Below are 25,597 nucleotides of genomic sequence, written 5' to 3' on the forward strand. Positions count from 1 at the left end.
TATTTGGATGCCTCCATTTCTGTGGGAGCAGTTTTGGGAAGGCTCTTTTCTTCCCTGTTTTTGACTGTGCCTCGGGACATAAAGCAATGTCCATAAACGCAAAGTGGGGGCGATTAGGACGTGGAAGAACCAGACTGAAACCCACAAAGCTCAGGTCTCAATATATTGTCGAAAGCTTTAGCAAAAGAATAGCAGCTGTTTTACTTTAGAATGGGATGACATGCTCATTAATTTGTAAGAGTCAATACTTTGGGCCATTTAATGTATACAGTATAAGGTATATTTAGAAATTAATACGTCACACCCATATAAAAATGTATTTAAAAGAAAACTTTATTGCAGTTTGAGGAAAACACATGAATAGTAAATTGTTTTGTAAAGATAAAATATTATGTGACCTAGAAAACAATGTGTAATATGTGCATATAGGTGAAGATAAGCAGTGAAGACTGCATATGTGTTATGTATGGGTTTCTATTGGTTCACTGACCAAAGCAGTTGTGGAGAAGGAGTAAGGAGTGAGAAGCACAGCAATGGTGTAGTGACGGTGACCGGCATCATTGGCAGGAAACACCACCTAGAATAAAAGCAGTAAATATTCTGTGTTAGAGGAAAATACAAGCAGATTATTTCTCCACCAGATTTATCAGTGTGATGATAATTCTGGTGGTCACGCCCCGTTTACAAAGGCCACACCCATTGCCAGAGATCACACTCTCTCAGTCGGACTTGTCAGAAAAATGTTAAAAAAATATATCTAAAACTCTCAATAAATGTGGTGCAAGGCATTTTAAAAAGTTGTTTGATGCAAATGATACCAAAAGTCTGGCCAAAGTAAATTAATAATCTCCCCCTCCCAGTTTCTGGAAGTCACTTGTACTCATGATGTATGCAAAATAAGCTGAAGTTATTAACAATTTTAACTTACTGTTACTCTACAGTTCCATATTTTTTCGACTATAAGATGCACCTTACTATAAGACACACCCAAGATTTGGAAACCATAATAAGGAAAAATAGATTTAAAACCAATCAGATATTAATAATCACATACACATCTCTGCAAAAGCTCTGCTACATACACACAGAGATAGCTTTGCTACATTTGGGAACCCCAGCCTCGCCCCTCATTAACTTTTAACCCTTTGATTAATTATTAAATCCTCTCAATACCTTCAGCTCCTCATCCACCATATTTCCTAAATCTGTTTCCTTTTATTTTCCCCCTTAAATACATCCATTCAGCTTACCTCTTCTAAATAATACCCCCATCACCTCCCTCTCGCTTTATCAGTGCTTCACCCAGTCTCCATTACAGCAGTCAGGAGGGTCTGGCATAAGACAATAAGGGCTTATGCACACAAACGTGTGCAGCATATGAAAATGTGCCTTATGGTGGCACCATCCCACGAGCTGCACACAGCGCAGTGGACAAGAGTCCCTGCATTATATAGAAATATAATGAAAGGATGTTTCCTCTCCTGGTCGAACAGCCACACCGGAAATGTATTAACTATTACAGTTCCGGCACGGCTGTCCAGTCAGCAGAAAGAATGTCCTTGCATTATATTTCTATATAATGCAGGGACTCCCTTCCACTGCACTGTGTGCAGCCCATGGGATCATTTCCCCCTTACATTGTGGGCTCCACCTCTATTCCCCCTCATCTTTACCTTCTCATTGTGGCCTTCTCTCATCTCCCCTCACATTGTGGACTCCCTCTCATCTTCCCACACATTTTGGTCCCCTATTCCCCTTCTTTCCTTGTTGCTGTGTAATTAAAATAATAAACAGAGGATACTCGCCACTCTCCATTCCCTTTAAGTAGTCCTTTACCCTTCTCTGTTGCTGCTAAGTGCACCGTGATGAAAGCAAGCTTGATAACATGTTGGCTCTGCTGCACACAGCATTGACAGCATAGCGATGATGTGGGAGATATCACAGCTCTCTCCATCATAATTTTATTCAACTCTATCTGAAAACCGGAAACAACTAGAGTGGAAGCCTGGGTGGGGGGCAGTGTGAGAAGCCATCGGGACAGGTCCAGTGTGACTCATGATGTGGTGACCCATGATTTGGTGAATATAATACATTGGTCCTGGAACTGGAACTGAGACTATAGTTGTTACTTTGTATTTTGTATACTTACATCAACATATTCATGGAATGGGGAAATTCCTACTTTGCTCCAAAATCGTTTGGTACCAAGTTCTAGCTTATAAACTCCTTCAACAAAATCTTCTTCTTTAACAAGATCGTGGACCTCACCATCTTCAGCGGTTACCCTGTAACCATAAAGACAGACAAATTCTATGTTGTGCTATGTTCTTTTGCCTAGCATCACACAAGATATCAGCCAATCATAACACTCAGAAGTAAGAATGTTCTATATACTTTTGTGGTAATAGAATTAGCCAGCATTTAGTATCTATGCTATGGGGAGGCCATCAATACACAATTTATTCTTCTAATAAAAAAAATGTCTCCCAGAAGAACATTTGTGCCAGTCAATAACGCTGCACACAACCTTTGGCTTTTCTTTCTCTCTCCCACCAGCGGCTATCAGTGTTTGACAAAGACCTCAGACAGGTCGAAACGTTAAACTTTATTATAAACCACAATAATAAAAAGCATTTTTAGTTAAGCAATTAACCCTTGGAGTGCCAGGATTTATTTCTCGTACTATTGGGGGTAGGATTCCTATCCCAAGCGCCCACCATCTTCAGGAGTGGGGCCAATATGCAACACAAAAAAGAGAAAGTACATTTCTATGAAAAAAAGAGATTTTGTGGACATTATGAAAATCTTAGAGCCTTAGCTGGAAGTGCTTTATAGGAAGAACCCATATTTCTCCTTAATGCAAGATCCATAGAGCAGGAATCCATTTTTGGAAAATGAAAAGTATCTGGTATAGCATTGCATTGTTGAAAAAAAGAGAAAGAGACTCTTGTTATTAACAAGTACAAATTTTTTAGAGGCATCTTTTAGAGTTACTTACCGTGTAGAAAGCAGCTCCCAACTCTTGTCCTCCTTCTGCTTGTAAACTTTGATGCTGAGTTTAGCTGCTGGGATTCCTCTTACGGCATCCAGTACTTTGATCATTAGTGGGCACTTAGATTCAGCTTGTGTAGGTGCACCATGTACCTAAAATAAGAAGAATTATGTAAATAAGTGTCATGTGGCCTACAGAATCAAACGTTTAGTTAAAGCTGAGGGTTAATTCATATGTTGGAATTTAAGAAGGATTATCTAGCAAAAAATCTGCATCCATTTCCAAGTCAAAATTCACAATTAAGCAGACTCTGGAGAGAAATTTGCTTCATAAAACAGAACTGGGGTGTTTGCTGTGTGATCATCAATTTACAACCTGTGACATGGACATGCAGTCTTTTCTGTATGCAGCCTGTTATAGAGCAGGAAAAGCTGAGCAGGTTGAATATAGTGGCCCAGTTTTATCATAGATATTGTAAATTGTAGTGCAGTTTGCCTCACTTCTGTGCAGTTATTAACCCCCCTAGGTGCACATTTTTTTTTCTTTTGTCGGACACAGTGAAGCCGCAACACAAAACTGATGCAGACACTTTATAAATACATGTACATGCTCCAAAGATATTGAGGGGCATTTATTAATTTTGGCACAGGGTGGCCCCTGAGACGTGCTATATTTTTCAGTGGAATCTAAGTTTGTGGTGCAAGGGATTAATGAGTTGGCGCTCAGACTAAAATATTTAGAGCTCCCTAGATTTGCTTTTAGCTGCTCTCTTTTTGCGCCACAAATTGTGTCAAAAACAAGTTGGAAAAATAGAGGTGCCAGGCACTGACAATTAATTAATAAAGGCGCAAGAGGCGGATAAAGGAAAAAAAACCCAAACAGTTTGAAAGGCCATGATAAATTACCTCCATTCTTTCTAGTTAAAAGTCAGAGAGAAAACTGGCAATCTGGAAAACTGGTTCAATCTACAGGCAGCATGCTATAGAGCTAGAGAAGCGGAGAAGATATTTCATAGTCTCCTGTCTGCAGGCAGCATGTTATAGAACAGGAATTTTCAGAGCAAATTACACATACTTTTCTACATTCAGGCATAGATCAGGAGCTAAACAGACTGATAGTTTTGTGAGAAAACACTCAAGACCACTTTCATTAATTCATGTAGCTATCTGCTTTTTCTATGCTTTGAAACTGCAGATGAGTCAATGAGTTGTCCTTTTTGTTTTGACTATAAAATGTGAAGTCAAGCATGTCAATCACTGATAATCTCCCCCTAGACTCATCTACAGTTTCAAAGCACCATGAAAGAGGTATAGATATATAAATGACAACTAATGATGAATGTTTTCCCATGAAACTGATTGTTTATCTGAACATTTCCTCCCACGGTTTAATAAAGCTACTGTACATACACATCAGCCTGCATTTAAAGCTAACAGGTAAAATCTATATTGAATGTCAGCGACTATCAAGATAAAATATTCTTTTACATTCCATAACCATACCAGCAGTATGTAGAAGTTAAGAGTGTTAGATTTCCACTGACAAATTATTAAAAATGAATATACAGGCAATCCTCGGGTTACGTACAAGATTCTGTACTTAAGTTGAATTTCTATGTAAGTTGGAACTGTATATTTTATAATTGTAACCCCAGGCAAATTTTTTCGGTTTCTGTGACAATTGGATTTTAAAAATCTAGGGCTGATATAAGAACCAGGATTAACAATAAAGCTTAATTACACCTATGATAATTTTTATAGTTGATCATTGTAGCCTGGGGTTTAAAGTACAGTAAATGACCAACATCCAGAGGTCCGTTTGTAACTAGGGGTGGTCTGTAAGTTGGTTGTTCTTAAGTAAGGGACCACCTGTATACCTGATTATATGCACAGTGCTCTGTACAGGGGAGTTACATGAATACTGGGTTCCAATGCACACACCGTTGGGGCAGATGGACTATTTGATATTCCTTACACTATATATATATATATATATATATATATATATATATATATATATATATATATAGTTATTATTCTATTAGACAAGGAAGCTAAATAACAATGTAAAGTAGTTTAAAGTAAAGATGAAGATTCAATGGGGGTATTTATTTTATTAGGCAGGCTTCTTATGAAAGTTGTACGTCTGTATTTGGAGCTCCGCAGCCATCAGATTGATTAAAGTGGCTTTGACCCTTGATAAATCTCATGGCAGTGTCTTATGCAATGTAAGATGTTTGCGACAGTCGCATGGGCAGGAACTGGTGTCAATTTGCACCAAAACTTGCGCCTAAATAGAAAGTTGTAAATAATTAATTCAGTCCTATTGGGAAAACTTGTCTATGCAATTAATGAATTGGCACAAGCAGGGTCTATATCAAAGTGACTTTGCACTGCCCTATGTTCATTTGTTGAAATGGAAAGTCACAAAACAGCATTTGTAAAGCAACTGTGCCAAAACAACGCCAAACCTAGACAGAAAAAACTATGATAAATTATCCCCAATGTGTTTTATAAATATTAACAAAAATAAAAATGTGTCACTAAATAAAGTAAAACAAATCAACATATAAACTATACAATTAGTGTCCCTGGTTAATCATTCTTGATTTTGATGGTAGATATCCTATAAGTTTCACAGCGCCTAAATTTATGGACCACAACATATAGTCCATCAATTAGAAGATTAGATTGACTCACCCACTGGACTGTATCAGAGAACAGGAGAGCAGCAGTTAACACAGTAAGGACTTTAAAACAAGTCATCTTCATTGCTGCCAAAGTAAACCAATCTCCACAGTGGAAAATGTATTGAGAAATTCAGAAGAAAGGTGCAAATCAATGCCTATATAAAGGATAACCTGCTGAATCAGGGTATTGACTTAGCAAACAACAAGAAAATAAGTAACCCATGCAAAGCTTATGTTTGAAGAGATTAGAGAAACAAACTCTTTTGGACTGGGTTACAAATTGAGTTCTTTATTTTAGAGTTACCATTTTTTTAATACAGTCTAAAAAATTATGGACCACAAAAAAAAACCTAAGGGTAATTTTTCATTTTGTGGGTTGGAACTAGGGAGACATGATCCCTCCTCAACTGGCCGACGTTAATAGAAAAAGACTGACTGGGCCGCAAAGACGAGTAGGAATAGAACCTCTTCTATAATTTGATGTGTGGGCCGGCAGCCTCATAAACAAGCTCAATAGAGTCCAATGAGGTCATAACTTAGGCACAAAAAAAGGCGCCTAGCTTACGTCCAAACTAAAAATGTTTGTGCTTGAGGCCCATAATTGCAAAGATTATGATTATACCACCAGCTACAGTACATCATTTCATCAAGAGATTCATGATTACATCCCGAGAAATTTTTTGCTAGCACAGGTCATCTTGCAATTTAGAAATGCAAATTAAGGGGAATGTGTTGTCAATATTAATTAAAAACAGATATAAAATAAAATATATTACTTTTTTTCTAATCTGTTTTCATTTCTGTAGATTATTTAAAGGGGTTTTCCCACAAAGAAAAGTTAGGCCCTATCCACGGGTCCAACTATAGGGTCTAACTTGCTGCTCAGTGGGGGTTTCAGTGCTGAGACCCCCGCAGATTGCAAAAACGAGGGGTCCGTTGGACCCTTGTCGCTCCTCAGACTAATGGAGCAGATGGCCGCGCATGACCGTTCTGCTCCATTAATCTATATGGAGCTGACGTGGATCACGCTGGGCAATTTCCATCAGCTGCATAGAGATTAATGGGGCAGAACGGATCCTCTTTTTTTCGATCTGCACTGAGACCCCCACTGATCAGCGAGTTAGGGTAGGGCCTAACTTTCCTTCGTGGGAAAACCCCTTCAATGTTATTCTCTGTCAATGATCATTGGACATGCCATCTTGAGATCTAGTAACAGCATTTAGGGATTTAAGTATGGAACCAACTTATGGAGGTCAATAGAGAGTTATCTGGGATGGATCTGGGCAGACAGGAGGTGTAAATGAGATGTGACAATATCTATTGTCAATAGTGGAAGTAAATATGGTGTTTACTCTACATTGGCAACACATTTATCATACCCAGGTGCCATTGTGCACCAGCAAATAATGTAAGTTCTGCTGGACCAGATACATCTGGAGGCTCCAGCAGAGAATTTTTCAGGTTATTTTTTAACTTGCCCAGTTCCTTTACAGATTACAGCTGTGGTTTTCTGGGGGTCCTAGCAGCGGAAACCGTACAATTGCCCAATCACAAGGGATAGTCCAAACTTACATTCGAGCAAGTCCACAAATACAAAACTATAAAGGGTCATTTATCGCTGGACGTTGCTAAAGAATTTTACGATCCTCTGGATAACTTGGTAGTTAATCAAACAAAGAATTATCAGATGTACACAATCCTGCTGGTCTTTCGTGGGAGGGTGGATGAACACATTTGCCAGACCATGAACTCACAGACATGGGTTCACAGTACTCTAAATCCTTGCGAAATACTTGGAAGTGGTGATGTAATTTAAATAGTAATCTTTTTAGTTTCTACAAATTAAAAAAAATGTGAATTGCAAGTATCTGAATACTTCTCTAAAACTGAAATTATGACATTGACACAAAACTGGTTGCTAAAAGAGCAGTCAGTTTCTCAGGATTTTAGGTTTCATGAACAACTATAGGCAGTGTAGATGCCCAGGGCCCACCCTAAATAATTCATAGTCCAAAATGGAAGTGAAATAAAAAAAAGATAATCAAAACCTCCAGTCCCAGCATATTAATTTTTCATCTTATACTAGTACATTACATTGCATACATACACTCACCGGCCACTTTATTAGGTACACCTGTCCAACTGCTCGTTAACACCAATCAGCCAATCACATGGCGGCAACTCGGTGCATTTAGGCATGTAGACATGGTCAAGACAATCTCCTGCAGTTCAAACCGAGCATCAGCATGGGGAAGAAAGGTGATTTGAGTGCCTTTGAACGTGGCATGGTTGTGGGTGCCAGAAGGGCTGGTCTGAGTATTTCAGAAACTGCTGATCTACTGGGATTTTCACGCACAACCATCTCTAGGGTTTACAGAGAATGGTCCAAAAAAGAAAAAACATCCAGTGAGCGGCAGTTCTGTGGGTGGAAATGCCTTGTTGATGCCAGAGGTCAGAGGAGAATGGGCAGACTGGTTCGAGCTGATAGAAAGGCAACAGTGCCTCAAATCGCCACCCGTTACAACCAAGGTAGGCAGAAGAGCATCTCTGAACGCACAGTACGTCGAACTTTGAGGCAGATGGGCTACAGCAGCAGAAGACCACACCGGGTGCCACTCCTTTCAGCTAAGAACAGGAAACTGAGGATACAATTTGCACAAGCTCATCGAAATTGGAGAGTAGAAGATTGGAAAAACGTTGCCTGGTCTGATGAGTCTCGATTTCTGCTGCGACATTCGGATGGTAGGGTCAGAATTTGGCATCAACAACATGAAAGCATGGATCCATCCTGCCTTGTATCAATGGTTCAGGCTGGTGGTGGTGGTGTCATGGTGTGGGGAATATTTTCTTGGCACTCTTTGGGCCCCTTGGTACCAATTGAGCATCGTTGCAACGCCACAGCCTACCTGAGTATTGTTGCTGACCATGTCCATCCCTTTATGACCACAATGTACCCAACATCTGATGGCTACTTTCAGCAGGATAATGCGCCATGTCATAAAGCTGGAATCATCTCAGACTGGTTTCTTGAACATGACAGTGAGTTCACTGTACTCAAATGGGCTCCAAAGTCACCAGATCTCAATCCAATAGAGCATCTTTGGGATGTGGTGGAACGGGAGATTCGCATCAGGGATGTTCAGCCGACAAATCTGCGGCAACTGTGTGATGCCATCATGTCAATATGGACCAAAATCTCTGAGGAATGCTTCCAGCACCTTGTTGAATCTATGCCACGAAGAATTGAGGCAGTTCTGAAGGCAAAAGGGGGTCCAACCCGTTACTAGCATGGTGTACCTAATAAAGTGGCCGGTGAGTGTATGTTAAAGACAGGAATGGGTTGTAAAGATATTGTGGCCTTCCAAAGGGTCTAGATTTTTTAGATAATCTGATGTTAACAAGTCTTACTGCAATGAAATGATAACACAACTATAAATGTATTACATGGGGACCATACTTAATGTAGATATGGCATAAGAACCAAGCTTACTACAAAGATATGGTACCAGAATCAAGCAGCTGCTACATAGATATGGGACTGGAACCAAAGAAGAGCCTTAAACTGTAGCAGATTTACTACAAGGTCTCATTCTGGATGATAAATCTGATGTAGTGTAAGACTGTTTCCTATAGCTTGCCTATATGAGAGAATATACCAGAGTCACAGCAAGCTGTAGGCAATAGTCACAGGGCCTCTCTGTAGTCAATATTCACAGGATTCTCATATAGCCACTAGTCACATGGCACCTATGTATTTAACCATCAAAGGGAGCCTATGTAGTCAATAATCACAGGCCTCTAATGTAGAAAATAGTCATAGAGCCCCAGTGTAGCCTCTAATCACAGAGCCACTATATAGCCAATAGTCACAGCCCCTCCCCCTCATATTTCCCAGTCCACTTTAGCGGTTAAACAAAAATAAAAAAATAATTTTCTCACCTTTGTTGGTGCATAGTCCTCCGCCTTTCTTTTCAGTTAATGGGAGTCAGGTAGGATGTGGAAGGAAGCATGGCCGTGTTATGACGACATGATGCCATGTTCTTCCTAGGTCAAGTGTGACACCTGCAGGGTGGGTCTCCCAGCCACGTTATACTTTGTGTCAATAGCATCTGTGTCTTAACCCCTTTATGTCACACAGCGACTGCCACTGTATGGAGAGGGCTACAAGGTGGCATATTACAGCAAACACCCACCAGAAACACCGATTGCGGTTGTTAAGCCCTTGATTGCTGCCGGCTAAGCTTTACCCCCTCCTGATATGACAATTCATACGTCACACATCAGCTGCCACTGTATGGAGAGGGCTTACAGGAGCAGCGCTCATCCCTCCTTCTCTTCAGCGCGCTGCTGTTTGGTCACCCGGGCTATGGCCAGGCCAGCACATGTTCGTGTGAATCTGGCCTTAGATTGAGATCAGTTAACTGACTTGGCCATTCAAAAATATTCTACTTCTTTGATTTAAAAAACTTTTGGGTTCAATTGACTTCAGGTTTTTGGGTCATTGTCCACCTATATTATGAAACGCCTACCGATCAGTTTGGTTGCATTTGGCTGGAGCATACTGTGGGCGACATTTATTAAACTGACTATGCCAATTTACTTTGCACATAAATACATGTGCAATTTGCTTGTACATGTATTTATGAAGTGTTTTTGTAGCAGTTTGGTGTCGCGATGAAGTGTTTTTGTAGCAGTTTTGTGACGCGATTGACATTTTTGTCGAAATGTGGTGCACGCCCATTAAATTTTAAGGACAAACAGGGTGCGCTAGATTATTAAAGACCAATTTGCCTCACTATTGATAAATGTAGTCTAGTATGTCTCTGAATACCTCAGGATTCAACCAGCTGTTTCTGTCCTGTGTCACTATCATCAATAAAAGCCCAACCCATCACACAACCTCTGCTGTGTTTTACAGATGTTGCGGCATGCTTTTGATCATGAGCTATTCCATGTTTTCATCATTCTTTTTTTCTTTCCACCTCTTTCTTGCCTCCTGGGTGACTAGGCCACCTGTCTCCTCACAAAGAAGAGATCTGAAACCACCAGCATCACCAAGCCTGTCCATACCATCACAGGCTATCATTCATCTTTCTATTCACCAAAATATAGGCTTTCTCACCCACAAAACGTGGTCCTGACAGGGACAGTTGCAAAATTGCTGGTCAGCTTTTCAAATCTTATGGCAGTGGCTGTCCCACAATATGTAATTCCCAGCCACCAATACTTTTCTGGGCAGGCCACCCCTCCCTTGCTGCAACGGGTTGTGGAGAAAATAGAGAGTGCACTGTGCAATGCCATTAGTTGCAAGGTGCACATCACAACTGAAACTTGGACAAGTAAGCACGGGCAGGGATGTTACATCTCTTCAATTGCCCACTGGAGTATTGTAGTGCCCGTTTGGTCCTATGCAGAAATTGTGGGGCATATACTCCAACCACCAAGGACTAACAAGGATTTGCCTCCTGTTGCCTACACCTCCTATTCCGCTTCCTCCTCATCAAGACAGTGCTGGGCAGACATCACCAGTTTCAGCACAACCCCCCCAAACGGTCAAAGAGTTATATACCACGCTTAGTGGTAATAATAAATTGGGAAACCCACGGATCACAGAAAAGGGGACACTATATTTCTATAGCCCCACACATCTTTGGCCTCTTCACTATGAGGAAAAAACTATACATACTGTATATACATACTACTATACCTACTACTATACATACTGTATACACCTACTACTATACATACTGTATATTTCTACTACATATATATACTGTATGTACCTACTACTATACATACTGTATATACATACTACTATACATACTGTATATACCTAAGTATAAGCCGAGGCACCTAATTATACCACAAGAAAAATGGAAAAACTGATTGACTGGAGTGTAAGCCTAGTGAGGGAAATACAGCTGCTACCCCTTTAATGCAAACGTTCAACTATGACGTCACCCGGCCGCGACACAGTGTGATGTCCGGATTTGATGATTTGAAGATGGAGCCGCGGGTCTAGAAAAAGCCGAAAGGTGAGGTTATTGTGTTTTTTTAAACATGCAAATTCACTGGCTGCGGCCTGGAACCAGGTGCTTGATGGACATGTGTCTTTTTTTAAACCATATAATCTATGATACTATGATATTTTTAACATTCATCAATGATTTTTCAATTTTTCCTCTTTCCATGTACTCCATGAGTTGTGCTCAACATTTTATCTTCTATGTATAACTATGAATATGTTACAGTAAATGGGTAAAAAATACATTTGTGTCAGTTACCAAATATTTTTGGACCTTAGAGATGGGCTTATAAAGTGTGTTTGAAGCTTTGGCAGTTGGGTATTTGCCTGATAGTCTGGGATAGGGCATTCCGGGGAACTGGTGCAGCTTAGAAGAAACCTGCTGCCTTGGGGTTATGGGTATACTACAAATGGAAAGGTCAGGATTCAGTTGGTTAGTAAATGGCTGTGTAGAGGAAATAGAGAAGAGGACCTATGACTGAGTCCTGAGGAACCCCTGACAAATAGAAGAGGAAGCGAGAGCATTTCAAATAAAAAATAAATTTCTGATTACTTATACATATTTGGCATCTCATATTGAATATTCAGTGATAGATGAAGTCTCCATTCACATGTCCACAATTGGTGACCGTGAGCTGCAAAAACGTCAACTAGCTCACGGCCTCCTTACATGTGCATTATGTACGGGCATGGTGTAGTCAGCACACTTACCCAGTCCCTGTGTGATCCCCGAGGTGCATTGTCTGACGAGGATGAAGTCTGCCCGAGATCCTGCATCTGTCACTTCCCCGCTCCGGCCTGCCGGAGTTTATCTTCTTCTTCCCGTTGTATGTGACTGCATGTCTTGTGACACAATTTGAAATGTTAAATCCTGCGCATTGTCCCAATCCAACGGCCCACCCCCCGATTTGTGTCACATGAAAGTTGGTGCAATTTCGGCACAATCCGATCGCGTGCGACGCAATCCCTGGAGTGATCCCCGAAAACGTCAGAAAACTAAATGGAAATACGTCTGCGGGACCTTAGTAAATAAGGTCATCGAGCCATCGAGCCATCGAGCTGGGGCAGATGCTATCTCTGTCTGGATTTGTGGCCTGGCTGAGCAACGCTGTATGGGGAGGAGAATGGTAGGCAGCGTTCACCCCCTTCTTCACTCGGCTTGCGGCTTATGGCTGAACGTGTGAATAGAGCCTTAGTTGAAGAAAACATTAGTTTGCAACTTTTATATTCTCATGTTAAATTTATTCGATTGCTAAACACATCAATGAGATTTTCATTCCAAGGTCTGCAAGATATTAAACTGCTATTGCTTGTTTTTGTGTGTGGATTACCACTAAGACATATATAGCTTAGAAGATTACACTGAAGGAGAGAGATAACATCTTTTGTCTAGGATTTGACAACAAATGAAGTACCGTATCAAAGTTCACTACAGTTTAATATTTTATTATTACACACATATTTTTAACATACACTTTGGATTTTTCTCAATAGAACACAGCAATATAAATTAGATTCATCCCACAAAATCCCCACAATGTAATGTCACCTATTGATAGATCTAAGTGTTACCGGTTGAAATTAAGACTGGGTTAAAACTTTAAACAAAATGTGGTGCTAGATTCTCATCCCACCATTCACTGATAATGAAGATGCTTTATAGTCGGGATAGCTTTGACTGTGCCCTTATAATGTATCAATCATATCTGATGGGGTGTCAAACAGATTCCAGGCACAGCCGTCAGCTTCAATATCACAAGTGAGCCGGCACCACTCATAGACAACAGACTAAATAGACAAGATGAGACAATAGACAAGATAAGACTCAAATTGAACTTTCTGGCAAGGCACATCAGCTCTGAAAAATGGAGCATATCTTGAAAAGCATGGATGAATTTAACTTGTTTATTCATTATTTAAACAACTGCTATGATATTTTTTTATTCCCTGTGGATCATTGGAACTAGAATTCTGTGTTGCTTGCATCGAAGAGCTCACCAATAGCACACAGTCTGTGCAAGGTCGGACTGGGGTGCCTGGAGCCCACCAGTGGAATTGATTCTGGGGGCCCACGTTACTGCGACACAAAATATTACCTAGGGAGTCAGGGATTATATAATTTCTAGGCACTAGGGAAGGAGGAGGGCATACTGCCACACTGTCCCCCCTTAACCACACTGTCTCCCCCCCCAGTAGTCACACTATCGTCCCCTCGTAGCCACACTGTTTCCCCCCATAAGCCACACTGTCCCCCTATGTTGCCACACTGTGCTCCCATAAGCCTCACTTCCATTCCCCCATAAGCCACACTGCCTCCTTCCCAACCATAAGGCACATTGTCCACCCCATAAGGCACAACATGCTGTCCGCCCCATAAGGCACATTGTCCCCCACCCATAAAGCACACTGTTCCCCCCCACTCTGGGAAACAAAAAAAACCCTCACCTTTCCTCGCTCCCACAGAGCAGCTCCAGCAGCTGCCTTCTTTTTTCTCATATGGCCACTGTGCGCACCGGCTCTGAATCCGGCTCACGTTATCTGATGACATCATCATGTGCGCTGGTGTCAGAGCTGTCTCGTACAGCATTGAGCACTGCTTAGAGGGAGCAAGGTTTGAAATTAACTTTTTAAAACTTAAATTTACATTTGTTGAATTTTATAAAAATCCTCTCCTGAAGATTACAGACGTCATATGCATCTTTCATTAAAATTTTACTGAAAATATTATCTCTTTGTCTGTTTTTATCATTGGTTATATTCAGGGTAGAATTGCTAAGATAAAAAGAAGATGGGCACCACTGAAGGGCGAAATCTTTTTTTCTAATGATGGATAAACATCAAAGCTGTGCCATTGCTTTCCTGAAAAGTTATAGCCCTGAACTTATCACTCTAACTCAGGGGTTGTTGCAGGCCTGCAAAAACAAGAAGCAGGATGTGAAAAACTGCCCATATTTTAAAATATGACGCGCAAGCTGACGCCCTCTTCTTTCGAAGATGATAATGATTAAGCCCTTGCTTCACCCGGCTTCCAAGTGCGATCGGCTACATCATCATCGATTTGTGTTTCCCCTGTCACTGCTCTTTTTCTCAACGGTCTCAGTATGCACAGCCCGACTTAATGCTAGTGCAACATAACCTCCTGTGCCACTCTCCACATCTCTACTTTCCCACCTAGTGCGCGAAGCAGCGGATGTCTGCCCCACCTCTTCACTGCCAAGCAACTGCTGACTGTCCTCAAAGAGTTTGTCCTCGCGCTAAGACCAGACCAGCTAGTAGATCTCTGGCTGAGGGAAAAGAACAGGGCAGAGGCTGGTTGAGGACAGATGAGGGCCGCTGACCTGCTCCAGGGCCATGCCAACTAAGGGTTGTATCTGACGAACCCATGGAATCTAGGCTGGGGTTGTTAGATGTCATTTGGGAGGAAGAGAGTCACCCCTGCTGTGACATCCCCTTACTGTGTTGCGACCTCTGCCTGCTCCACCTGCCACCTGTCTGTCTGACATATTGGTTAATCAACTTTGTGGATTTGACACTGATTTCTTGCTATCAACTTTAGCAAAAAAAAACTATTGAAAATTTCCGTTATACAGGTCCCCCAAAACAGACACCCTTGACTTTGAGCAAAAATCACTCCAGCAACTATGTGGATTTGACATGGATTTCTTGCTATCAACTTTAGCAACAAAAAAGAACTGAAATTTGGGGTAAACAGATCCCCCAAAAAGGACACCCTGGAATTGGAGCAAGAATCACACCATCAGCTACTGAGTGCAAGCAGCTAGACGCTAGAGACAGCACATGCAGTGTGAAATGACAAGATTGGAAATGGCTGCCTGTTTTTATAGGGCTGTGACATGACATAAGACTGCTGGTTGCTGATTGACTTTCATGTCTGCACATGTGATCGAGGGTGTTCCTTTCTTCTTCCCAGAGTTCTCTGCTCCATGTAACATGCTGTTCTCGCGGCCATTTGCTAATAAAGAGGAAAAAAAAAAACTTTCATGAAATTTGGAACGGATTCCGATTCGTTAGAATCAATTTGCCCATCTCTAGTCATGTTGTTAATATCTTCACTTTTAGGCTTTTATAAGTTCACTAATTTTTCCATTGTAGTGCAATTACGACGTAATCTTCGACACTGTTCGTAGGGGATGTTTATTAGCCATCGTGATAAGTGACAACTATCAAACAAAATAAACCTGTTTCTGTATTAGGCTGATTACTCAGCACACAGATGGCTGCTCCACATCATGTTTAACAATAGGATGTGATTATAATGGTCTCATCTTAAATGGGATGTCCCAGTATTGCCACCTTCTATTTTATTTTATTGGTTGGGAAGTATCTCAAGTGGTACTCTCCATCCAAGTGTATTCTAAACTATTGCATTTTGTCATTTTAGGAAAATTTTGTGAGCGGCGTACAATTCCATTTCGAATTGTTTAAAGGGAACCTATCATCAGAAGGCTATATTTCATTGGGGACAGGTACCCATAGACCTTCAAACATTAATAGCAGACATGCATGTATAATATCTTGGTGATCTATAGTTGTTGTAATATTCACAGGTGAAGTTTACCTTTCACCCTGCCAACAGGTCCCACTGAAGTCCTGGGGACAGCTGCATTTCAAAAGGTAATGTGCGCTTCCTAATTGGCATATTCCCCTGACTCCATATCAGGATGGGATAAGAAAAACCATGCCTGCTTGATGTCAAGGGAGCTGCCTTACAATGTAGCTAAGAGAGGCATGGTAGCTAAAAGAGGCCATCCAAGCAAACTTTGCGTATTTTCCCAGAATCCCCCTGATGGATCATCCATGGCTATCGGACTCCACACGGTGGCCTTAATTGGCAGAACTCTTACTTCCCGACCCTTTTCACAGGTTGTTACAATAAGCAGAATACCTCTTCCCCCTCCCCTGCTCTCTCCCTCTGCCTGTGTAATATAGCAGCAGCATTAAGTGCAGAGGGAGCCGACACCTGCTCTTCTCATTGTAACAAGGAGCAAAAAGACATCACTGAGGGCTCTGGAAACACCCCTAGAGCCCTCGAGCTAATTAGCATGATTTTAAAAGTTTATTTTAGGAGGAAGGAGGCAATGGATAACAAATATAAGATTACCATAGCCACTGTGCTTGGCTCTATGAGTAAGTGTCCCTGGTTTATCATGATGGATTTTGATTTTCTTTAAAGGCCACCCCCCACCCATGTTTAACTTATAGTTGTCGTTATAAATAGTATACCAGAACTGCCTTTCTTTTGTAGCAAAAAGCTAATCAAAATAAAATATTGCTGTACCAAATTTTCTTTAAAATAAACTTTATTTGTTAACCAAAAACAGATAGACAATGGTGCAAAACCAGTAATTTACACATAAGCTTAAACATTGGCCATTTAAAAATTCTTTGCAATAAACATACAAGTCTAAGCTGTTAAAGGATTACTTATGAACACTTAGCCTCAAAGTCCAGCAAAATATTATTCAGCAAGACAGAAGAAAGAACATAGATGTTCCAAAATATGAGAAACATTCTTGACAATAACAGGTAACTAACAGTGCTAAAATTTACCAGGTTACTTTACCAAAGCAACCTTGGCAAATGTAAAAAGCCCACATACAATGAGAGGAAATGTTTTTATTCAAAGCTGAGATTTTTATGCCTTCATACCAAAATTTTCTCTATCGTGTTACAAAGTAAGCACTTCTAGGGCATGTCCAAGAATATGCAGCACAACACTTGTGTATACAATTTGGGGGGGGGGGGGGCAGTGAGTTAATGAAGGCTCTGCAGTAGGTCCATTTCCTATCACTGTGTCAGCCCATCTCCGCACCTATTTGCTAATATGGTATTGTATCGTATGTGAAAAGGAATTGGTTCCCTTGCTTCTTCTTAGAAACAATTAAGTATGTGGCCATTGTCACTCGTTTAAATTACCAGGGCCAGTTATTGTCTGAAAGGCCTAAAATCTAATGTAAGTGATGCCTTTATCATGACCCACTCAGAAGTAATTTGCCTTTTGTTGTACTCATCAATCACTCTGAATGTGTGGCGTTCTATAGAGGGCACACTCCGAACCAACTAGTTAGAGGTCTAAAGTTTTTTTATTCTAAAAAAAAAAAAAGTACAAAAACAAAAATTAGTTTTTCCCTCCCATATATTTTATTTGTACAAAATTCCTAAGTAAAAAATATTTCCTGCAGTTAGCAGATTTCTAACAATCAAATCAATAGTTTCCAGTGTTTGAACGTTTGGTTCACATATGTACATTATATACAAAAAAAGAGTCTTTTCTAAAAAGTTTAGCTTGAAAAAAAACTACAAGACTATTTAAAAAAACAAACTAAAATAAAAGCTAATAAAATCACTTAAGTGATAGAAAAGCTACATAATTACCTGAAGAAGCTGATGTAAACATAAAACTAACTAAAAAAACATCTAAGCAATAAGCACTTACAAGGAGAATGGGATTTGAAAGTCCTAGTAAATTCCTACAATTCATTTTTCCATACAAAAATATGAGGTCTGTAAAATAATAATTGCAACAGAAGTAGACAATTGCAATCAGAGACAAAATAGCTCATTTTACCTGTTTGAAGTGACAAAAAGGTTAACACAAAAAAAAAAAAATTCTTCAACTTATTACAGTATCTATAAAATTTTATGAAAATTATAAGATGACATCATTATATTTTTACATCTGTTTTATACATCAGACAAACGAGAAATATACAGACGCTTAGAAACAATGTGAATCAAAGTGTCGTACGAGAATGGATATGTGTTTGCTGTAGTAGGGGTATGCTCTGGTTACTAGAAAATATTTAGAATAAGAGTCAAGGATAAAGCACTGTCCTATCAGCAATGCTCTCACCCCTGTGTGCAAATATTCAAAGGTGGACATTTAATGTGGCGTATCTAACTAAGCATATAGGTTGTTAGATAGATGTAGATCTATAGGTTCTGAATTTTGTGGAGCCATTACAGATTTCTTGTTGAAGAAAAACTATTTGGGACTTGGACTTGATAATAACTTTTTACTGGACATAATACTAATATGACAGGATGAAGGTAAAGCTGAAGTTTTGTCTCTACCAAAATGAATAAGTATTGGTATTGTCTCTACTAATATCAATCAATTTTCAATAATATACAGCTGTCTGAAGGAGGGATTGGAATTTTCCTATTTTACAAGGTGGTCTAAAATAGGGCAATGACATTCCTTCTAAACTTCAAAGCGATGATGCAATCCAAATATAGTTTTCTGCATTGTGACAAGGCAAAGTCTGAAAATGATTTTGTATAGGACCTACTGGAAATGGAGCAGCTTACAGGACACGTGGGCCCATCCCTATTTTACTTGCAGTTGGATTAGGGAGGTGTTAAATGGTATTAATTTAACACAAACTCAAAACTTAACATGTGCTAAAGAAAAATGTTTTCCATTAGGAACGTGTGTAATGTACAGTGTTGTACTTTGTCACCCTGCTTGATGACTTCTCTACATTACTGCTTGCTGGATTTAGTTCCTCCACCAGATAACCTCCCTGTTTTAAGTGCGTTTGTCCAATCACCCCACCATCCAAAATGGAGACACTTTCTTTGACCATGTTTTGCCCCCCTGACACTTCTACTGGAATCCTAGCGCCCCCATTGATAGCTGTTCTAGTGCTCCCATTAACTGTGGTTATAGGAGTGTAATGTCGCTCGGTCACCATTACATTCCTACCCACAGACTGGTCGGGAATGCTTATGGAAGAGGCACTTAGATTAGAACTAGGGTCAAGAAGACGCTCAGTTACCAGCATGTACTGTGAATCACGAGGCTCACTCACAAAGCCAGAAAACCCTTTGTCAGCCTGAATCACTCGCTCGGTTACTAAAACATTTTCTCCCTCATTGATGTCAACCACGTTATGTAAACTGGTGGCAGGACGAATGATTCTCTCCGTCACCAATACGTTCTGTTGACGTACAGGTTCAAGAATTATTGTAGGTGCAGTGGTGTAAGACTTTTCAGTCACAAGCAAGTTACCACGCATAACCGGTTCTTGGACATATCGAGAAGTCACATAAGACTCCTCAGTCGCCATACTTTGAGGCTCCAACCTCTCAACCTGGGATTCCGATGACATATATGAATGGTCCATAGCCTGGTGATGCTCTTCCACAGTCTCTTCATTCTCGACTACTCTGATATCAGTGATGGCTTCGGCCTCTAAGGCTGCTTGATGAAGTTGCTCATAAGATTTATACTGGGAAATCTCCACGCTGCTATTTACTCCTTGACAAATATCTGCCAGGGCCTTGAACTTCAATCCTAAATCATCCAGGTAGTCATCTTCAAATTCGCTTTCAATGATACTACAGCAACCAACTGAACCAGCAATTGAGCCTGTGCCTTCCTGAGAGTAAATGAGAATGCAGTCCTTTGACGCCTGGGCCATGTCTTCATCCGCACATCCCATGACTCTCTATAATAAGTAAAAAGAGTAAAGGATTGTAAAGAGTAATAACAAAACAGCATAGGAGAAGTAAATATTCCCAGTTAGAACATCATTCAATAAGACACCATTATGAGTTCCAGAAGCAAGCACATACTAAGGCTACCAGCAATAATGGGCCACAAAAAATGGGCTCTGGTCTGTTTGCATCCTGCATGTCATCACTATCTGACAGTGTACAAAGACTTCCCCCTTCTAGGCAGTCTAATGCCATAAGGATGTATAAAGGAGGAAAAAAGTTAATAAACATTATTCATTTTTTATTTCAAGCAGCCCAATCTACTGACAGGTTCCCTTCAATACCATGTTCATATGTGACAGATGTGTTGCATATTTTTTTTATAAAAGAGATTAAAACAAATTTAAATATGTTTTGCAAACCTTGGTTGCAGGTTTTCAAATTAATAATCTGCAATATTAGGACATGTTACAGATATTAAGAAGGGTTGTCCCATGTTATCCTCCACTATCCACAGGATGGGGGATAGTATTATAGATGGGGCTCCCACGGCTGGTACACCCCAACAGTGGTCCTATTGCCCTTAACTGACGGAGTGGCATTGTGAGCAAGTGTCCTGTTGCTCCCTTCATCAACATCATGATCACTTAGGGGAAGTGGGACCCTGCTCTTTTGAATATGGGGTTCCAGTTAGCAAACCACCACTTATCAGACTGTTATCCTACCTACAGAATATAAGATATCAGTTAAACATGAGACAACTGCTTGACTAACTATTGGTTCTACCTCTGCACATAGTCTTCCCCCTACTGGTGGCTACAGAAAACTATTATTATTGAGCTAGGCATTCCTATGATTGTGCAGAGGTGACTATGGTAACAAACAGTGAGCTCCAAACCATATTAATACTCTATATATTCATTATGAAGATGCCCAGCACATTATTTTTGACAGATTTCAAATCTGTAAACGATCACAACAACAATACTTACATCATAAAAATATCCTTTGATAAATTCTTCATTCAGAGCTGCCTGACTCCCGGCACTACCTGCAACGCCATAACCATATCCAGCTCCTGCTGCAGCACCTGCTGCGGAGGCCATACCGCTCATCATTCTCACACCACCACTGCTACCAGCTCTGGCAGTCATTTCTCCTCGACTCATAAGAACCTGGTTTTCTTCATATTGCCTATCCATCATCATACTAGAATGGTACATTTCCTTGTTGTATCCATATCCATCCATAGATTGCATACCATAGGCCATGCCAGCACCAGCCCCCGCTGTAAGTCCTGCAGCACCAATTGTTCCAATTGTAGCGGGAATAGCTGCCTAGGGTAGACATAAAATAAACAGATGCAAATGAACATGCCATAGTCATAAATACAAAAATTATGCTATAAATCTATGGTTGCCCTAAAATCTTACATGATTTGTACCATAATACACAAGTACATAATAATATTTCTCCTTTAGGTGCCAGGACAGATAAGCTGCTGCCTGAGCTGTTTGTACTGCTTGCTACAGAGTCACTATGTAAGCTTTCAAGACCAAATACAGGAATCAATATATAGAAGAAAGGTTTATGTAGCAAAGAGCAAGATGCAGCTCTAGGACGGAAAGGCCCATAGCTTCCACCTCTATGGTTGTTTTATGAAAATGATGTACCGTATTTTTCGGACTATAAGGCGCACAAAAAATCCTTTGATTTTCTCAGAAATCAAAGTTGCGCCTTGTAGTCCAGTGCGCCTTATATATGAACCGTACTGACAGACAACAGCTGCCTTGAGCTGTGCACAGGTCTGCCACCTGCTGGTCATTCATCTTTATAATCAGGTGCGCCTTATAATCTGGTGCACCTTATATATGAACCTAGACGTTTTAGCAGGCATTTATTGATGGTGCGCCTTATACTTCGGTGTGCCTTATAGTCCGAAAAATACTGTATATTGTTGTTCCTCTCTATAAGGTGGCAGGGTAAAGAGGGGAGCATAGCATGTTGTTACCACATACCGGCAAAGAAGCTGAACCATCAGACCCCCATCACACCTGCATGATATATGCCTATAGTATACTTTGTATAACTCTGCTTGCTGTCATTGAACAAGAAACTTCACAAGCCATGCACCTGTGTGGCATGACATGACCAGAGACTGGTTTTTATCCATAGGAAGTAAACAATTAAGCTTCCTGTTGAATGACAACAAGCATAGATCTAGAAAACTTTGATGAATTTATATAGAAAGTAAATTAGAAAATTACACATACAATATCAATTATATGAAGACAAGATATTTAAATGTCAACTGTACCAAATAATGTTTCGTAACACTTAAATTACATGATACTTACAGCGTCTACAGGTTCTGGGCCCTCTTTGTTGTGTATAAGCATGGACTGCTCAGGACCATCTACAGCCAAAAACCCTTTCCCTCCTGAGCCACAAGAGCATAAAAGCAATAGTAGTGGTACCACTAGAGAGAAAGAAAAATGTCATTTCTAATTATTATTATTATTTTAATTTATAGTTTGTGATATAGAATGCCTATATCCATAACTGCATAAATCACTCAATGTTAATACCCCATATACCAGTCACCTCTAAGCTCCTGTTATCATTTCAAGTATCACAGTATATCAATGAGGAAAAAAAAACTGATCTACTTACGTAGTAATAGGAGACAAGCAAGTATCATAAGAGCAATCGCACCACCTCCTAGGCCTATGGAGCTGTCAGTCCTTCGTTCACTGCACGCGAAAGCATCATTATTACAGGTGCAAACGGTCAGCATCAAGGCTTGAGTTTCTGGGCAACTTAACCCTTGGTTGTCCGTTATTAGAACTTTCACTTTATGTGGTCCTTCCCAGAGATCTTTTGGAATCAGCTGTGCACTAACCGCTATCATAACCAAAAGAGAAAGATCACATTTAAAGAGTAACTGTAAAGGGTTTTTTTCACAAATCAATAGCTTTTGGGATGTAAAACAATTTTGCCTATTTTCTTTGTTACCTATATGTACCAGTTTCTTTGCTATCCCCCTCAGATTACCTGCAATAGCTGCCTACTCTCTATGTGCTGTTAAGCCCTATGAGTCCGTAGCTTATTTACACAATGTTTCTCAGACAATTTCATGGGAGGGGAAGAGCTGCTGCTCTCTGCTCACAGAGGAGGCGGCCATGTGACAGTCTCCTGCACAGAATAGTGAGGTACAAGATCTCCCCTGTTCAATATCAGTCCCTCCATCCCAGTCTGTGATTCTAAAGAACTTTCTCTGTCTGCTGTCCTTATGCTGCTCCCTTCCCCCAACCTGCCATGGCAGTTACAGCTCTTTGCAGATAGCAGTGTTCAGTGGATTTACATATGGGAAACAAGGATTTAATGCTAAATTACATAGAGAGAGAACACAATGTTTCATGGGATCTATAGGCAAGATAACTGGCCTCAGCCTGAGGGCATAGACTGACAGACGTTAGTCTTTACCCACTTCACCTCTGGTGAGAAAGATTTTTGTTAAACACTTTCAGAACAGAAAATGCCAGAACTTTGGAAAGAAAAGGGCAAGCAGCAAAGTGGCGCCAGGTTTCCATTAGGGTTGCACCGATACCAGAATTTTGAGTGCGATGTGATATTCAGAAAAGTATTGCGATTCTCGCTACAGATACAATACTTTCAAGAAAAGAAAAAAACGTTTTATCATGCGATCAGTGATCACCAGTGATCTGCCAGGAGAAGCTTCAGTGCTTTATGACAGTGTAGAATGTATGTGTTGTAAAGGTTGTCCTAGTATTGATAATATAAAATACTATACTAAATAGTATAATTTAGGGCTCATGTAGACAGATGGCAAATGGACCCACTGTTTCCTGTGGTTCTGTTCGCATGTCCAATTTTTCACGGATGTGCAGACCGTGAGAAAAAGAAATTGTAGCATGCAGACCGCGTACATCCATAGAACTCAAAGGATACGCAAAAAATTGTCGGCACATGCATGATATACATATGCAGAGTGTTTCAGCTTTTTTTGCATATCAGAAAAAAACTGATTCAATATGGACTGAACACAGGCATCACGTCCGCATATTTTGCAGATGAGCAGCAGACATGCGCGTCTGAATGACCCCTTATTTTATGTAATTTAATTTAACTGTATTATATCCTTAAAATATTATAATCTCCATAATAATAATAAATCATCATCATCATATTAATAATAATTATTAGAGCTGGGCGATTCGATGCTAACAATTCTAAATTTGTTTAGAATTTCAGGAAAAATTTGTCACGAATCCGAAGTTTCATGGGGCAGAGAATTTTGGGAAGAAGAAAGGAACATGGCGGTACTATTCCTCACTGTATGGGGGTAGTGTCCCTCACTGTATGGCCGTAGTGTCCCTCACTGTGTGGCGGTAGTGTCCCTCACTGTGTGGCGGTAGTGTCCCTCACTGTGTGGCGGCAGTGTCCCTCACTGTGTGGCCGTAGTGTCCCTCACTGTATGGCCGTAGTGTCCCTCACTGTGTGGCGGTAGTGTCCCTCACTGTATGGCCGCAGTGTCCCTCACTGTGTGGCGGCAGTGTCCCTCACTGTGTGGCGGCAGTGTCCCTCACTGTGTGGCGGCAGTGTCCCTCACTGTGTGGCGGCAGTGTCCCTCACTGTGTGGCGGCAGTGTCCCTCACTGTGTGGCGGCAGTGTCCCTCACTGTGTGGCGGCAGTGTCCCTCACTATATGGCGGCAGTGTCCCTCACTATATGGCGGCAGTGTCCCTCACTATATGGCGGCAGTGTTCCTCACTATATGGCGGCAGTGTTCCTCACTACATGGCGGCAGTGTTCCTCACTATATGGCGGCAGTGTTCCTCACTATATGGCGGCAGTGTTCCTCACTATATGGCGGCAGTGTTCCTCACTATATGGCGGCAGTGTTCCTCACTATATGGCGGCAGTGTTCCTCACTATATGGCGGCAGTGTTCCTCACTATATGGCGGCAGTGTTCCTCACTATATGGCGGCAGTGTTCCTCACTATATGGCGGCAGTGTTCCTCACTGTATGGTGGTAGGGATACCAAATTTGTATAGGTTATACAGGTGGTCCCCTACTTAAGAACACCCGACTTACAGACGATCCCTAGTTACAAACGGACCACTGGATATTAGTAATTTACTGTACTTTATTCTTAGGCTGCAATAAACAGATATAACAGTTATTAAATGTGTCTGCAATGAAGCTTTATTGTTAATCTCGGTTCTTATAACAACCCAACATTTTTAAAATCCAATTGTCACAAAGACCAAAAATATTCTGGCTGGAGCTACAATTATAAAATATACAGTTCCGACTTACATACAAATTCAACTTAAGAACAAACCTACAGACCCCATCTTGTACGTAACCCGGGGATTGCCTGTATAATGTTTTCATACATTT

At 40.7% G+C, this 25,597-nt stretch overlaps 2 protein-coding genes across 3 annotated transcripts in view; both read right to left on the reverse strand.

Moving 5' to 3' along the window:
* Positions 1–315: 315 nt before the first annotated feature.
* TTR (transthyretin) lies at positions 316–5,821 on the reverse strand. Its single transcript, XM_072154682.1, has 4 exons — positions 5,692–5,821; positions 2,999–3,144; positions 2,150–2,285; positions 316–577 (listed from the first exon to the last, which is right to left on the reverse strand). Exons 1-4 carry the CDS (start codon positions 5,761–5,763, stop codon positions 461–463), a joined length of 471 nt encoding a protein of 156 aa, XP_072010783.1. The 5' UTR covers positions 5,764–5,821; the 3' UTR covers positions 316–460.
* Positions 5,822–17,049: 11,228 nt separating this feature from the next.
* DSG2 (desmoglein 2) overlaps positions 17,050–25,597 on the reverse strand; it is a 32,743-nt gene continuing 24,195 nt past the window's right edge. For both annotated transcript variants that reach the window (XM_072152024.1, XM_072152025.1), the window contains exons 12-15: positions 22,843–23,073; positions 22,527–22,648; positions 21,162–21,506; positions 17,050–20,180 (exon numbers count right to left, since the gene is read on the reverse strand). In XM_072152024.1, coding sequence (XP_072008125.1) covers positions 19,152–20,180; positions 21,162–21,506; positions 22,527–22,648; positions 22,843–23,073 — 1,727 coding nt within the window. In that variant the 3' untranslated portion in view covers positions 17,050–19,151. The remainder of the gene's footprint in view (positions 20,181–21,161; positions 21,507–22,526; positions 22,649–22,842; positions 23,074–25,597) is intronic.

This window comes from Engystomops pustulosus, chromosome 5, assembly GCF_040894005.1.
Source record: "Engystomops pustulosus chromosome 5, aEngPut4.maternal, whole genome shotgun sequence".
Classification (NCBI taxonomy): domain Eukaryota; kingdom Metazoa; phylum Chordata; class Amphibia; order Anura; family Leptodactylidae; genus Engystomops; species Engystomops pustulosus.

Coding starts and splice junctions, on each gene's coding strand:
- TTR (XM_072154682.1), bottom strand. CDS start 5,763: ATGAAGATGACTTGTTTTAAAGTCCTTACTGTGTTAACTGCTGCTCTC. Junction 2,286..2,998: donor TGGGAGCTGCTTTCTACACG/GTAAGTAACTCT, acceptor TTATGGTTACAG/GGTAACCGCTGAAGATGGTG. Junction 578..2,149: donor CATTCCATGAATATGTTGAT/GTAAGTATACAA, acceptor CTTTTATTCTAG/GTGGTGTTTCCTGCCAATGA.